Here is a 15,494-nt window from a genome sequence, read left to right on the forward strand (position 1 = left end):
GCCCTAAATGACGGAACAGGGAATGGAACTCGCAAACACTTGGTATTCGAAGCCATGACCAGAACCCAAGGCGGCAGAAGGCGCGAGGGCTTCCAGCCATGCGACGGCGGGGGGCTGTAGGCGCTTAGTCAAAATGTGGAATGTGGTCCGAAAAGACTGATGCTGTCGGTGCTTCAGCGTCGCCAACAAGGGGCAGCTGGCGGCTCGTCAAACTTGGGGCCTTACGCCCTACTTTTCAGTAGCGGGAGAGAAATCCAAATAGCGTCCAATACTTCGGATCTCGACAGGGGCCACCCTTCCAAACCGAGCAAACCGAGGCCTGTACGAAGTCCAGGCAAGCTATCCGTACGCCTTAGCTCGTTCTAACGGACTCTTGGGTGTCCTAGTTTGAAGAGTAATGATGTGACACTCATCACCTGATCGAAGAAAGAACGTGAAAGAATGCCCCGAACCGATCGGTGAATACCGAGAACTGGATAGCCCTTCGCAAGGCAAGTCGGCGGAAGCTGGCTTGGACCAAAAGGACGCCCCGTGTTGAAGACCAACGAACGGCAAGACGGCTGTTCCTTGGTGGCAGAGTTATGCTCTGGCGTCGTTGTCGTGGTCGTCGCAAGAGGAGAAGGCTGGCGCAATTTTGAGCATCAAGATTGGCCAAAGATCCGCTCGTAAACACAGTCATCCTGAACCAAGCGGTGCGTTTGTACCACTGTGGGTGTGCCGTGCTCAGTCGGGCGACGAGCGGGCCTTGACTGACTGACTGGCATGGACATGCAAACGGTGAGCTGCAGCGCAACGGCGGAATGAGAGGAGGGTTTGGCGGCGAAATCCCCGACGCTCTTCGTTCCCATGATTGGCTGCTAGGACTAAGTGCCGACGTGCACAGCCCAGTCAAGAGATGGCCGGCCTGGCAGGCTGACTGCGCATCTGAACCCCGAGACTGGAGGTGCTAAATGCGACCACGGAATTGAGATCTTTCGCGTAGGCGGGCTTGCTTGGCAGACTGAGCGGCTGCGGGAAGATCGATGTGGTTAGATCGAGATGCGAAAAGCATCAGCAATAGCAGCGCCGCAACCTGGAGATCGTCGACTTAACCAAACCAGGCCGGAGGCTTTAGACCGTGGAAATCGCGTTTTGCCATTTTGAAGCTTCTGTAGTAGAGAACGAGGCACTGCCATTGCGAGCTTGTCAGTACGTAAGCCGGGTTGTCCTTCAGTGGCTATCCACCCATTGTTTGAGGAGCTATCCCGTTGTCAGAGATTGTTGCAGTGCCTATCGATATCTGATTGTGAATACGCTGTGGAGAGGCTGTAACAAAGAAGTGTACATAAATAAGCTTGCTAGGCGAGACGGCGCCAATGTTCGGCATTGGCACCGTAGCTCTCTGCCTGCTTGGCTAAAGTGGGAGGGACTTTGGAAATAGCGGCATCAAGGGCCCTCAGTGCACCTGTTCCGTAGACATTTGATCAGAAATCTGCGGGGATCGAGTGAGTGGGTTCAGACTATCGGCAAGCACCTATAGCAATTCTGAACAAGAGACAGGGCAGGATAGCGACCCAAAACGACATTTGTGATCAATGATGGTGACCAAAACAGGCGACGATGGCGGTTGGGATTGCTTCTTGCCAATGCCGAACAAAAATAAAAACCACACGGAGCCGATTGCCTTGGGTTGTCAGACGTACAGTGTGGCGGGACTTTGAGTGTATCCGTTCGCAGCGTAGACACGTAGTGTAGGTACGTATGGTGGTGAGTGTACCCGTATGAGATTATGATGATAAGATGGGTATGGCGAGGAGTGGCCTGGTGTCTGATGGCAGTGATTGGCGGTGGGGTAACTGGAGGGAGGGGTACGAATGGTCCGAGATCCATGCCTATGTGGAGGCGGTTCGATTCGAGAAGGTCATTGATAGATGCGGTGAGGTCGACGTTCATGGCGTGGGTAGCAGTGCCGCAGACAACAGGTGATGGCTGGGAATAATGCCAATGTCTGCGTCAATGAGACCGACTACTGTTGAGGGTGTTTGCTTCGTTGTGCCTGGAGTGAAGAGTGGCAAGGCAGCTCCAAGATGGCATCGTGATGGTGCAACGAGCCAAAGTAGCGGCGGTTGAACGACGGTCTGGGGAGTCTGTCGGCCTGTCTGTGGCGGGGAGGCAAGGTTGTACAGGCGTTGTCCCAGGATGAGGCGGGATTGGGCTGGATGGGAGGGGGCACTGGAGTTGACAACGGAGGTGCAGCAAGGCGTAGGGTTGGAACTTGGAACCTTGGGATTTGCCTCGATAGGAGATGGCAGAGGTGCGGTGCGGTGCGGGTGGTGTGGACTGCGGTCAAACGGTGTAAGGTATCCGTAGAGAGGTGAGGTTGTGGAGAGGTGCCACTCGGGGTCTTGGACCATCGTTTGGCCGAATGAGACGAGAAGATGGGAGGACAGGAAACGCAGCGCAATGACACTGACATGCCGCACGACGACGACAACATCGACATGGTCGGAACGGTACACAGGAAGGTAAGGTAGTGTAGTGTAGTGTAGGTAGGTGGATTGTAACCTGAATGCAACAGCAACCCAATGGAAGGCAAAGGCGAGAAGAAGTGATGAATGATGCAACTATTCTGTGAGGTAAGGCGAGGTAAGGCAGGTAGGTACCTCACCCAAAATGCTCATGTTCCAAAGTATCCTTCATGCCTGCCTAGGTCCCTTACCTTACCTTCCCTTAGCTAATGGTGCTCTCTTTTCTATTCTAGTCAACCAAGGAACTACGGAAGGTGATGTTCCCTCTGCACACCTTCCTCGTACGTCGTTGTTACTATCCTGTCTCAGAGGCAGGCAGGCGTAGTACCATGTGTTGGTGCTGGTTACCTACTTTACCTTACCTTACTACCTTGGTCTCTTAGTAACCTTACAGGAAGCTGCTGACTGAGATGGACGAGAAAGAGTGGTGAGTGCATACTTGTCTTTCTAAATTTGTCGGATGCCATCTGTACGTGTGTGTGCTGCAGAGACCAAGGTACCTTTTTGCCTGGGTAGGTAGGTATCTCTGTGCCGCCTGAGGTGGTCTCTATGTACGACGGGAGTCTGCACTCTGCAGTTCGTCTCCCATTGGGTTACGTTAGGTTCAACCTGAGGTCCGAGGCAAGATACGTATCGGAGCGATCCATTCTCCTTGGTCCATTAGGTAGGTTCCCCAGTGCCAATCCCACCCTCGCTCCTGCCTTCCCGTGTGTGGGAGGTAGGCGCAGGGCCAGCAGGGCCAGCAGGGCTCAATTCTACACCCTCAATTCTTCCTCTCACACCCCTTGCTCTGTTGAACGGTTGGGTGTGTGTATAGTACTCATCCGCTCAGCGCACGCCCTTAGGTCTGTATGTATGCCTGGGCAGAGAACATGATCTTGAAAGTGCTCACCCCTTTCACCCTTTCACCCCCCCCCGTCCCAAGTTCCTTCCCCACGCCTTGATGGCCTTCCAGTCTTCCACCCAATCTTCTGCTTCTTCTTCTTCTTCTTCTTCCTCCTCCTTGCCTTACCGAGCAGCACTTGTCTCCAGACTCTGACTTTTTTCCATCCCAATACCACACACTGACGCTCTATCCGAACGGCTGCAGAGAAGGCCTCTGCGGGTAGGAGTACCTCCTATTCGTCCGTCACAAGTTGACAAGATATTGACAGCAATAGATGAAGGACGAGAAGAAGAAGAGGTAGACGTAAGTAAAAGTAGAAGTGTAACTGTCATGGTGTTTGGAGTACCTAGCGTAAGTGTGTCACTGGGCCAAAGGGAGGGATAAGGTAGATAGGTATGATGAAGGGTCACGAGGGGATGACATGATACTATGAGGAGATGAGACTCCAGATACCTCGCCGAAATAGTATCTAAACGCGTAATGCGCTTCCTGGCTGCAAAGAAAAAACGAGTAAACACAATGGAACGCCAGGATTGTATCTCGAGGGACTTGGCTTGGGCGGTGGACTCTGCGGTGATAGTTGGGATATTTGTTTGGAAGGAAGCACGAGAAGGTCGAGAGAGCCGTGGTCCTTGCCCTGCTCTCGAAGACCCTTGCGCCTGTCTTGTCTGCTCTCTCTCCTCTCCCACGGGCCACGATGCGGTGCTACCCCGTCGTCGTGGACCCGCGCTAATCCTGATCGGATACCCCTGATCTTTGCAGCCACGACACTGGACCGCGGGAGGGACGCACCGGGAGCGCGCAGCAAATGGAATGATTCAACGGAACCCGCTTTCTGCCCTGTTCTGCCCTGTGTCGCCTTGGACTTGCATCTCTGGAGAACACTGCACACGCATCCCTCTTTTCAACGGAGAGATGGACGGAATCACAACGTGAGCCTGTGAGGGGCCACAGGCAGGAAGCGCAATGCGGCACGTTTCTTACCTTTTGGTTGATATCAGTCCCCTCGTCCATCTTTCCTTGGGTGAGATGGGCAAGATGAAGTACGGAGTACGGAGTACCTACGTAGTATGGTTCTTGAGGACTCCACCCGGCTTATCTAAGCACTTGTTCAAGAGCTCAAGAGACCGTTCAAGATGCTTGTGGCACTTGAGATATGCACTTTGTCTGTTTCTTTTACGCCTGCAACTTCTATGCCTGCAATGAGGTAAGGACGGCAAGGTCATCCGTTTCCTCTTTTGCATCAGCATCAGCATCAGCATGAGCTCAGCATCAGACCCCATCCAAGCCCGACCTGAGGTACTTTTCATTGCTTACCCAGGCAGGCAACTCGGGCAACTCAAATGTGCCTTAGTGTTAGGTAGTAGCTTTCCTTAAGTCAAGCCCAAAGGCTGCAAGATGCAAAAGCGAGATGCAAATCCACCAAAGTCCCGTTTCGCATCATTTCCCCTCTTGCTTTTCCTGACTCCTCGGTTCCGCCTTGCCCTTGGCGCCAACCTGAATGTTCGTGCCTGCTGTATCTGTACGGAGCACTTGCCTCCTCACCTACGTGTCTACCTACGGAAGGGAAGTTACGCCAAAGGCATCCAAAGTACCTATCATAGGTACTAGGTATGGACCTGTGCTTCGTCGCTTCGTGTGGGACCTCCTTCATTGTCGATGCGCATCGTCCCTGCCTTGCGGATATTTCTCACGCCTACCCACTTGGTGATGCATGTGGCTTCGTCAACGGGAAGTTGCGTTGATTTGGGAAGGAGAAAGGGAAGGTGGACATGTAATGATGAGGAGGGCAAGAGGCAGCAGCACTTCTGCCTGTCCTCTTTCCTTGAGATGATGCGTGTAATTCTTCGTGTCTATTCGCATGGAAGGTACCTACCAAATCGTGACTATCTTACCTTACCTTAGGTAGGTAAGGTACTTTACCTTATGACTTGGCCCAACAGGAACATGCAGGTAGCAAACAAATGCTCCAACAGCTGAACAGCTCACCTCACGCTGCTTGGTCATCGTCCTCGGCTTCGGGATGATTTCCCAACTTCCATCTCATCAGTCCAACCACGAAACCTCAAATGCGCTGCGTTCCCGCCTTGGGCTTTCTTCACACGCCATTCCATCTCGCGCACGGAGCGAGCGTCGAAGCAACCTTCATCACACCTTACTTTACCCCAAGGTACCTACAACTTGTACCTTTTTTTTTTTTTTTTTTTTTTTAGGTTCTGTGCTGATTCTTACTCAGGTGCCTCTACGTCTCTGCTGAATTGAGCGAGGTTCCGTCGCGACACCTGCCAGACCGCCCGGACACAATCCTATTCTCGACTTCTTTTGTTCTTCATTCCATTGTTGCGCTTCCCCGGCCCTCGTCCGGACGGACCCAGACCTGCGGATTCCCTTGGCTCATAAGGCATATTACTATTGATTAGCTACGAAGACCGTATACGTACGTCAGGAGACTAGCACCGGGCAAAGGAAACGACTCGGACGCCGCACACCGCACACTGCACACCGCACGCCATCACCGCCGTCTTATTACCCACACCTCTCCGAATATCATCAAGGAAGACAAATTACTACATTCCTCACCCCGCCGTTCTTGACGCACTCCGATCTCCTCCAACGACTCGACCCGACTCGGATGCTTCCTTGAGCCTTCTAGATCCATCGCCTCACCTTGCCCATTCAAGGTAAGCCCACGCACGCGGCTAGTAATAGCATAACATACACACCACACGCACACACACATAAACGCACATATACACTTTGAGCTATCTATGCTTATATCGCCTGGGTGGCCTTGGTCGCATCAACATCAACGCACCTCATTCCGTCACCCCCATGACTCTCCGTCCCCAGCCCTCCTTCTCTCTTCCTTTTCCCCTCGAACGCTCGATCCGAGCAACAACCCCCTTCCCTACAACAACCATTACCACTACGGATACCTAGTCTACACCACCTTGCCTACCTTACCTTAGGTGCTACCCACACCCCGACGCAGCAAGAAGGAAGGGCGACAAGAAGTTGACAGACAGGGCTGCATTGCTGCTTATGTGCTTGCATGGCACTAACACAACGGGCTACAAGAAACAGCCACACGCCCACCGTCGTGCTCGTGGTTCCTTGGTGTGGTGTATGACTAGCCAGTCCCCGTCCGCATCCTATTCCTTTTAGGGCTGCTCGCCGAACAAGCGTCCCGCTACTCTACCCGTCCACCAGAGCGATTCACCCCCCTCGTCTTCCTTATCACCACTCCCCTTCTACGGAGTACATACACTCCCTCCTTCAAAGTCCACCCATCAAATCATTCCCTTCACCCCTCCCTTCTCGTCCTTCCATTCGGCCTTCCTCTTCTCCACCTCTTCTTCTTCTGCCCTGCCCTGTAAGGCCCTGGGCTACGGATACCTCAGGACCTAGTGTATTCGTTCACAGTAGGCGTGCTAAGCTAGGGTATCAGGTATTCCCTCTCTCAGTCAGGTCTCTCGCTTTCTCTGCCTGGGCTGTCCTCTGTCTCTCAGTATACCCTGCTGCTGCCCCTGCTGGGGGTAAAAAGGAACCACCCGGGGGCTTCTTCTCCAATCCACGTTACGCCGAAGTTGGAGGTTTGGATGTGCCTCCATCTGGGTCCCTGGGCCGCTACCACTACGAATACCGCTACCTACGGATACCGCTACTGCTGCCGCTGGAGCTTCGCTTGACGCTGCCGACAGCTTCCCTGGGCTCCCCCCTCCACCCCCTTCTCCTCTCCTCTCCTTGACCAGGTCCGTCTCCTCCACTCGACTCGTTCTCCCGCCTTTTTTTCATAAGTACTAGTCGCCTCTTTCGCCTTGCCATACCTGGGGGTGTCGATTTTATTTTATTTTTATTTATACAGCAGCTGGCGTCGTCACACAATCGCCTCTTATTTCAGCTGTCGTCTCCCCCCCCCCACGACCTGACCTGACTTACGGATCTAAACTCTACCCACCCCAGCTCCGGCCACTCTGCTTCCTCCGACAACAGTTGCTCCTCGCATTCCTCGACGCCGTCCGGACCTGATCTGTTTCTGCTTGTCCCGCGATTAGACCGCCGGACTCAACAATTGTACATCCAGTCCAACCACATCGACGTCTGCTACTTTTCCCTCTTCTACGTTACGACTCGCGCCGCTTTGCTCGATTCCGTCTAGTCTTGTCTTTCCTTTTTCAGTCTCCTCTCGGCCCCGACCGCTGCGTGACGCAAGAGAGAGAGACTGACAGAGACAGCCATTCTCGGCTTGCATTGGCCCCCGTTCTCAACCAACGGCGAACCCGACTGCCATCGCCACCCACGGCCTCCAAGACGACCGCCTTGGCCTCGGACGCTTCTCGTATCCCACCGCGATCAGAACCCTAGATATTTCCCGGCCCATCACTCATGACGCCCGTGCTTCCGTCACTATAAACCTTAGTGGCGCCGCTTCAGCTGGAATTGTCAACACTCAGCCGGCAACTGCACAGATACAAGCCGACATCATGGAGGCACCTTCGAGATACAGGGAGCCTGCGGGTCTTCCCAGCATCTTTATAGACTCGAACCCAAGAGACTCAAATCGATTCGACTCTAGCAGTTACTCCTCCTCTGTCGCTATCCCAGGTTCCGGAGACAGAATCAACGCACCGCCGCCCTTACCACCACCACGACTCCCCTTTGACGACCCTCACATGCATCACCAGGAGCCCAGACAACACTACCGCGATCCTTCATCATACAGCCCCAGAGAACATAGTTACCACGACAGCTTGGGAAGCTTGGATGACAGGCCACACTACATGAGATCCGGTTACAGGCACGATGAGGGTTATGCCAGCATGGGTTCATCTTCAGCTTCGGCTTCCACGAGGTAGGAAACCCCCAACCCTTCAATGGTGTCTAGGTTGGTTCTAGAAGAAGAGAACTTGAGAGTGTCGAGACTTTGGGTGCCCATCTAACATTTCCACCTCGATAGATCTGAATGCTCCCTGCCTAGCATCTCGGCTGGGTTTGGTCTGCACCACAACCAGTTTCAGTTCCAGTCCGGCGCCGACGCTTTCACCGACATGAAGAAGAAGCTCGCTCCCCTGAAGACGTTCGATAACAAGCCGCCTGGCTCACTCCTCAGTGCGTCAAGCACATCATCAACTAGCGACCCTTTCTCGAGGAGGCTTTCTGGCGACACGCGGGTACCGCCACTCTCCGTGCCCACCAGTCTTCCGTTGCACCTCAAGACGTCAAACCTACTAGACTCTCCCGACAGATACACGCAGACTCCTCACTCTGCCCTCTCACCTTCCCCTAGAAGCCAGCCATTCCATCTCGGCCAGGATTATAGGTCCCCTCGGTCCGTCTCCGACCTCGACAGGTCACCACCTACTCGCACCAGAAGGAACAACAGCGATGATGCATCATCGCACAGCTACGAAGTGGAGGAGATGGAAATGGAGGAGACCAATTCTATGAAGAGATTGCGGATAGAGGATCCCATGAGAGCGCACTACGATGGCGCTGGGGCGAAGCGCCGTGCATCTGCTGATCCCGACGACAGCGTACCACTTGGTTTCACCACCCAGGGTGACTTGCTACGCCGCCGCGATGGAAACCAAAGAGGATCCCCCACGCCTCGACTGAGTGTCATCCCCCAAGGATCAATCTCTTCGCCATCCGGTCGCGCAGGGTCTTACAGCTCTAACCTATCACTACTCACCGGAAGCATTACCAGCATGGGCTCGTCGTCGTTTGGCCGAGTCTCTCCAGGGGGGCTTTCCCCAGGTGGAATTTCGCCCGGCGGAACCGACCCCAGCTGCAGCTCTCCCTACAGTGCATCAATGTCGCTCAACCCCTCGCCTCGCGGTTCCCTCTCCAGGGCACCCCACCAGCGGACCATTAGCGAAAGCCGGCCTCTCGCTTCTCCCCGCAAGCTTACGGAAGTGAGCAAGCCTGGTGGAACCAAGATTTCGGGATTCTTTATGTGCGATTGTTGCCCGAAGAAACCCAAGAAATTTGAGTCGGCCGAGGAGTTGGCGTAAGTACTGACCCTGCAAATATCATGAAGCTTTTCGCTAATCGTCAACAGGTCTCATGAAGCCGAGAAGCAGTATGAATGTTCTTTCTGCGGAAATCGATTCAAGAACAAGAATGAGGCCGAGCGCCACCAGAATAGTCTTCACGTTCGCAGACACAGCTGGAGTTGCTCGGCCTTGAATGGCTATGATCGTGCGTTCCACGACAGTACCAATCGCCCCGGTGAAGCAGACTCTTGTGGATACTGTGGTGAGGAGTTCCCTAGAAACGGGAGAGGCCCCGGTGCTTCCGCACCGCGCCATGCTACCGACCAGGACTGGGAAGAGCGCATTCGCCACCTCCAAGAAGTGCACAAGTTTAGGGAGTGCAACAGCAGCAAAAAGTTTTTCCGCGCAGATCACTTTCGGCAGCATCTGAAGCACAGCCACGCAGGCACAAGCGGCAAATGGACCAACATGTTGGAAAATGCTTGCATGCTGGATGAAGATCCCACTCCGAGATGAGCATAAGCCAAGTTCTCAAGCTTGACTTACCGACGGCTCGTTGCGGACCATGGCATGGGTTGACCGGCCACTCATCGAAAGCAAATCTGCGGAACGCGTAGCGCGACATTACTTGGGTGCGCCCAACTAATACACCGAATGCGAGCGAACGATTTCAGACTGGACAAGCAGTCAAGATGAAGACGGCCGTTGACGCGTAGGGCCGAGTGGAATATGTCGAGAGAGATCCCACGCCACGGTCTGGTTAGCAATTCCCTTGCCAGTACCATGCGCAGTACAAAAAAGAAAAATCAAAAGCATTTTGTTGAAGCATGTGGGCAGCATTCACGGGGTTGATGGGCTGGCCATTTGGAAGCACCCATATTTTGGGGCCTTTGGAGTATAGGTGGTTGCCATGAGGGGCTTTCAGGCACCAGAAACATATCTGCAAACTGTCTGTTGCGCGCATTCCATTTGGAGGAAATACCAGGCATTATCGGGCCAGTCAGTGGTGGAGAGGTGGTGATACGATGAAATGATATTGGTATTAGAAGAGATGCAGCACGTCCTTCAGCCAGACTGGGGAGTTCAAGCTAGCAATGTATTTTGTAGGGTCAGGGCACACAGGTTGGACAAGAGTGAGAAAAGAATAAAAAGTTACCAAATGTCGAATACATGACTGTTCCATCCACAACATGTCCCTGGCTTGGATTTGCCTCCTCGTAAATATGTGATGTGGTCGAGTACTCAGTTTCCGAATCGGCATGATGGGATCAAGGGGAAGGCAGTCTGGCAGTCAATGGAGACTCGATCAGGTCCACAGCTGACCCCATCCTACGAGTAGCTACAGTACAGAGTACCCCATGTTGGTGTCTGTTGATCAAGGAATAAACACATGCCCTGGTAGGTACTTTGCTCTGTGTAAACGCCAAGTCGCCATAAGGCTTCATCAACGGCAATTCGGCATGCCGCTATGAGGCCGCCGGTTGACAGTAGGTCACATGATCTCAGCCCTACGAGCCACAGAATAATGTGGCGGTGGCGCATGGCTCTTTTCTGTCTTTACCCAATGTGCCAATGTACAGGTACCTTAGTAAGGTAACAATAGGTACGGTACCTTAGTACCTAGGTAGGCATGGGGAAGTGCCCTGAGGGGGGAAGGGGCAAATGACCTGGCCCTGAGGCGGGGGAAGGGGCCGGACATTTCTTTCCACCACACGGCCGAGTGGCAGGAGCCAAGAGCACGAGGGAACGAGGGTACGTACAACGCAACGACTGAGGCGACGAAAACAAAGGTGGAGGCTTGGCTCTTTTCGGCAACGGCAGTATTCTGGGAAACAAAGCTAGAGCAACTTCAGGCCGAGCCACAAGCACAGCTGCGTCATTCCCGTCACCACCACTTAACCACTACCACCAGCGTTCGTCGCATCCTGAGATTGGCACGCGAGAGGGGTCTGTCTTTCTGGTAGCTCTTGGGCTTGGGACACCGACATTGACTCTCTCGTTTCCCCCTTCTCCCTTTTCTCTCTTGGTTACACACCAACATCCGTAGACAGCAGGGAAAACTTACACCGTCAAACACTACCATACTACGCTCATGTATCTTGTGCCAAGCTGCCATTGGGACCCTTCATCGATAAAGCTGTTCGCATGGTCCGCGGCCACATTTCAACCGAGGACGTGACGAAGCGATTGAAAGAGATCGAGTCAAGCTTGAAGAGCACGACCACGACGGCATTGCAGGACGCGGCGCAGGTGCTACCTCCCAAGGAGAAAGAAGCGCCGACCAATACGTTAGAGATCTACACAGGCGAGCCTGAAGGGAGCGAGGAAACTGAAGCTTTACATCGACTTTTGAAGAAGAGCTGCGTCGAAATGGCGATGAACCGTATCGATGGCAAGGAGGAGCTCTATGTCGGCGGGTGAGACACATTATCTCCGTCGTCATCTTCACTGTGAGGCTTACTAACATTATTTACCAGCATATGGGCTTTGCGCCGCCCTTCAGCACTGAAGGAGCGCAACATCACCCACATCCTCTCTGTGCTGCGATTCGACCCGGCCGGTCTCAAGAGCGAGACCGACACCTGGGAGAATTACGGAAAGAGCTACAAGCACATGGTCATCGACATCGACGACGTCGAGGATGAGGACCTGCTCGTTCACCTGCCCAAGGCCGTCCGTTTTATCGAGGATGCGCTGTACCCCGGCAGCGGCAAGAAGAGCGTCACGGACGGGCCTGAAGAGGGGGCTCAGAAGGACAAGAGCTTTGAGGAGAAGGTTAAGCGCTTGAAGGCGGCTGTGGCTAAGGATTTGGAGACCGAGTCTGAGTCTGAGACGGAGGCTGCCTCGGCTAAAGCGACGGCGGCAGAGGCGAAGCCCACAGATCCGGATGCCATCCTCCCTGCCCCCCTATTCGAGCAGCTGGATCTCAGCTCTGACGGGGAGAAGCCGGATCCCAATGCCCCAGGCGGCGTCTACGTCCACTGCGCCATGGGCAAGTCCCGTTCCGTCTCTGCCATCGTTGCCTACCTCCTCTGGAAACATCCCTCCCGGTTCGGCAGGTCCGCGGCCTCGACGGCCGCCGCGCAGAACGGAGCATCAGGAGGGGCGCCCAAGTCCGCTGAGGAAGCCACGGCAGCGCAAGAGAGGGCTGCTGCCGCCGTCGCTGCCGCCGTGAAGTGGGTTCGCAACACGCGGGAGATTGCGGAGCCGAACCCGGGCTTCATGAAGCAACTCGAAATGTGGTGGATCATGGGGTGCCCTGACGACGTGGCGTCGCACCCCATTTACAAGCGGTGGGAGTTCCAGAGGGAGATTGACGAGAGCCTTGCCGCGGGCCAGGCACCGACGAAGCTGCGGTTCGAGGACGAGGAGACGAGCAAGGAAGAGGCGGAGAGCGTCAAGGGCATGGAGGTGCGGTGCAAAAAGTGTCGCAAGACGCTGGCTACGCCGCGCTTCGTGCTCGATCACGAGCCCGATGCCCCCAGGGGCCAGCGGCAGCAACAGCAGCCGTGCGGACACGTCTTTGTGGAGCCGCTGGGGTGGATGAGGGAGGAGCTGGAGAAGGGGACGTTGGAGGGACGGCTGTCGTGTCCGAATCAGAAGTGCGGTGCCGCCGTGGGGAGGTACAGCTGGCGGGGATTCCGGTGCAGTTGCGGCGGGTGGGTTACACCCGGGTTCAGTCTGCAAAAGGGGCGTGTGGACGAGGTTGCTGCGAGGGTTCCTGGGGCTGGGGGCGCAGCGGCGATGGGGATTCGGATGCCGCCTGGTTCGGGGAGGTTGTAGAAAGATAGACTTGAATTTGCTCAGAGCTTGTGGTTAGAGCTAGAGCTAGATGTAGATGGTGAGGATACATGGAGAAGGAATGTGCGTTTGGCAAGGCGTTGGAAGAGGGGGGGGCTTTGGCCTGGACTTGGGTGGGAGAGGGAAGGATTGCATGACATACACGGTTGCATCAGCCTGGGACAGGAGAGACGGGATGGTATTCCTAGATGGTATGGAGACTCGTTCTAGACGATCGTCGCTGACTGCAGACTCTTGAATTACACGTACATTTGGCCCCGTCAATGGATTGCTACATGTGAATGGCTGGATACCTTGCCTATCTTCATGGTCGCCTTGGAATCAAGATATTGCCGTACGGATACTTACCCACGCTCAGTGTGCCAACGAGAGTGATGATGAAGGTGAACTCGCTTTGACGCTGGCAGTGGAGAAGGTTACTAGTCTCAGTAACACCAAGCACTCCCTTCAGCGTACGACTGGCAATGATTGCTACTCCGTGAGTACGCATGTATGCTCGCGTGCTTGCTCCCCTTAAGGCGGCTACTCCGAGCCATTGCGGCGAGTGAGGGAAACTTTGACTATACCTTACTCCGAGCTTCGTACATCTCGTTGCGTGAGTGGATCGGACCACAGATGCAGGTTTACTTTCGAAGCACTATAAAGACGCCCCTGGTTCTTCTCCAAGATCATCTTTCTTTGGGGCGTTGGATTACCTCGGCCCGTTTATGATGCATGTATAGTTTGAGCGGACTGGGATGCTTCATGCTTGCAGAGGGGGGTATAGAACGAGATGGAGATTTTCTAGGAGGTAAAATTGCTGCCTGGATGCACGAGGTGGAAGAGCCGAGGGAGGAGAGGTGAGGTGAGGCGTGACAGGTGATCCATATCCGTACAGTTGAGGCAGACTAAATCCATCGATTGCTAGTGTTCTGAACGGAAGTTGGTCTCTCCTGTCGGGGCGGGGGTGGAACCAGACGCACTTTGGATTCTAGAAGAAGTTGAAAGTGCTGCCTGCCGTGGGCTAGATGCGCGAGATCTAGGCGCGGGGCAGCGTGAGTAACTCTTCGTAATGTTCCGCGGGAAGAAGGCTAGGCAGACGAATTCTGGATGCTCGAGGGGGCAACGAGATGATGCTAATTGTCTGCTCGGGGGTGTGGTATTGATGCCGGAGGTTTGCCAAGTTGGTGTTGCCTTCGTCTGGTTCTCGGCAGTCGTACGTTTCTCGTGGGGTTGATGGGAGGGGGTAGAAGTTGAATCAGGATCCCAGCCCCTATTTCAGATCGCAGAAGGATTGTCGTAAGACTGGGGAAGAGTGAAGAGCATTGCCATCTCCCGCAAAACGGCGGACGTTAGGCTGATGAATTGCGCGCTTTATCTGGCTGAAGCAGTCTGAAAGCGCATCAAATCATGGTTTCTTCCATTCTCCCCTCTGTGAATGTCGGGAAGGAAAGGGCACTTTGTTCTACATGCTGGGAGTTGGGAGGCTGTACTGGGTCTCAGGGGTGGGCCCTACTATTTGGAGTCTGGAGACTTTGCGAAGACATGGATTCTAAGATGATGATTGTTATGTTCACTGATGCGGTGCCGTTGCATTTTCACTTTGTCATGGGAATTCGTTCAACATTCAGGGAAGAAGTGGCCACGGTTAGATCGAGGGAAGCTCTCCTAGACGTGATACGCATGGAAAGCAGAAGGGTCGAGAAGAGGGACGAAGATCAGGACGACATCACGATGACACCCCTGAATGGCACTCTTACGGGGGCGATTATCCATGTACGTGATAGAAATGTAGTAAGGCCCTGTAGCTCGGATCTGTCTTGCGCAGCCTTGTGCACACTTTTTGGTCTCTTGACAGTCTCATTCCAATTCTCGTTTACTAAAATCCAGCTTTTTTACTGTATGACTTGGATAACCCAGAAGACTGTAGGAGGCGAGGTACAGGACTGAATGTCGCGAATCGTTATAAATTTGACCGTAAAGCAAAATGATAACACACATTTGACATGTATCCATGCTCAAGCAAGCATTCATCTCGTATCGTTCTCGATATTCAACCTTGGTCGCGTAAAAGAGTCACTGGGTTGGACAGCAAGTCGCAGTATCCTCCCTTTGCGACCGCCTGCGGGTCTTTGGATGTGGACTGTTAGGTGTGAGTGTACGCCAGGCTCTACTCACAAAGCGAGCGAAACAAGGTCTTGAGACTCTGACCAGCTTAAAGCCAGACCAGGCTACATATCCGCAGATACCCAACTACCTCCCGTCCTTAAGGCTTCCCCTTCCTGATCTTCGCCCGTCCGCTGAGATTGGGGGCAAAATGGTACA

General features: G+C 54.1%; 2 protein-coding genes across 2 annotated transcripts; both read left to right on the top strand.

The window, feature by feature from the left end:
• Window positions 1-5,474: 5,474 nt before the first annotated feature.
• Window positions 5,475-10,548, top strand: HER10_EVM0006914 (uncharacterized protein). The gene is made up of 3 exons (XM_035476486.1): window positions 5,475-8,245; window positions 8,351-9,403; window positions 9,455-10,548. Exons 1-3 carry the CDS (start codon window positions 7,878-7,880, stop codon window positions 9,903-9,905), a joined length of 1,872 nt encoding a protein of 623 aa, XP_035334083.1. The 5' UTR covers window positions 5,475-7,877; the 3' UTR covers window positions 9,906-10,548.
• A 718-nt stretch (window positions 10,549-11,266) lies between these two features.
• Window positions 11,267-13,358, top strand: HER10_EVM0006308 (dual specificity phosphatase). Its single transcript, XM_035475897.1, has 2 exons — window positions 11,267-11,806; window positions 11,867-13,358. Exons 1-2 carry the CDS (start codon window positions 11,535-11,537, stop codon window positions 13,170-13,172), a joined length of 1,578 nt encoding a protein of 525 aa, XP_035334043.1. The 5' UTR covers window positions 11,267-11,534; the 3' UTR covers window positions 13,173-13,358.
• The last annotated feature ends 2,136 nt before the right edge of the window (window positions 13,359-15,494 follow it).

The sequence above is a fragment of the Colletotrichum scovillei genome (genome assembly GCF_011075155.1).
Source record: "Colletotrichum scovillei strain TJNH1 chromosome Unknown Contig00005, whole genome shotgun sequence".
Classification (NCBI taxonomy): Eukaryota; Fungi; Ascomycota; class Sordariomycetes; order Glomerellales; family Glomerellaceae; genus Colletotrichum; species Colletotrichum scovillei.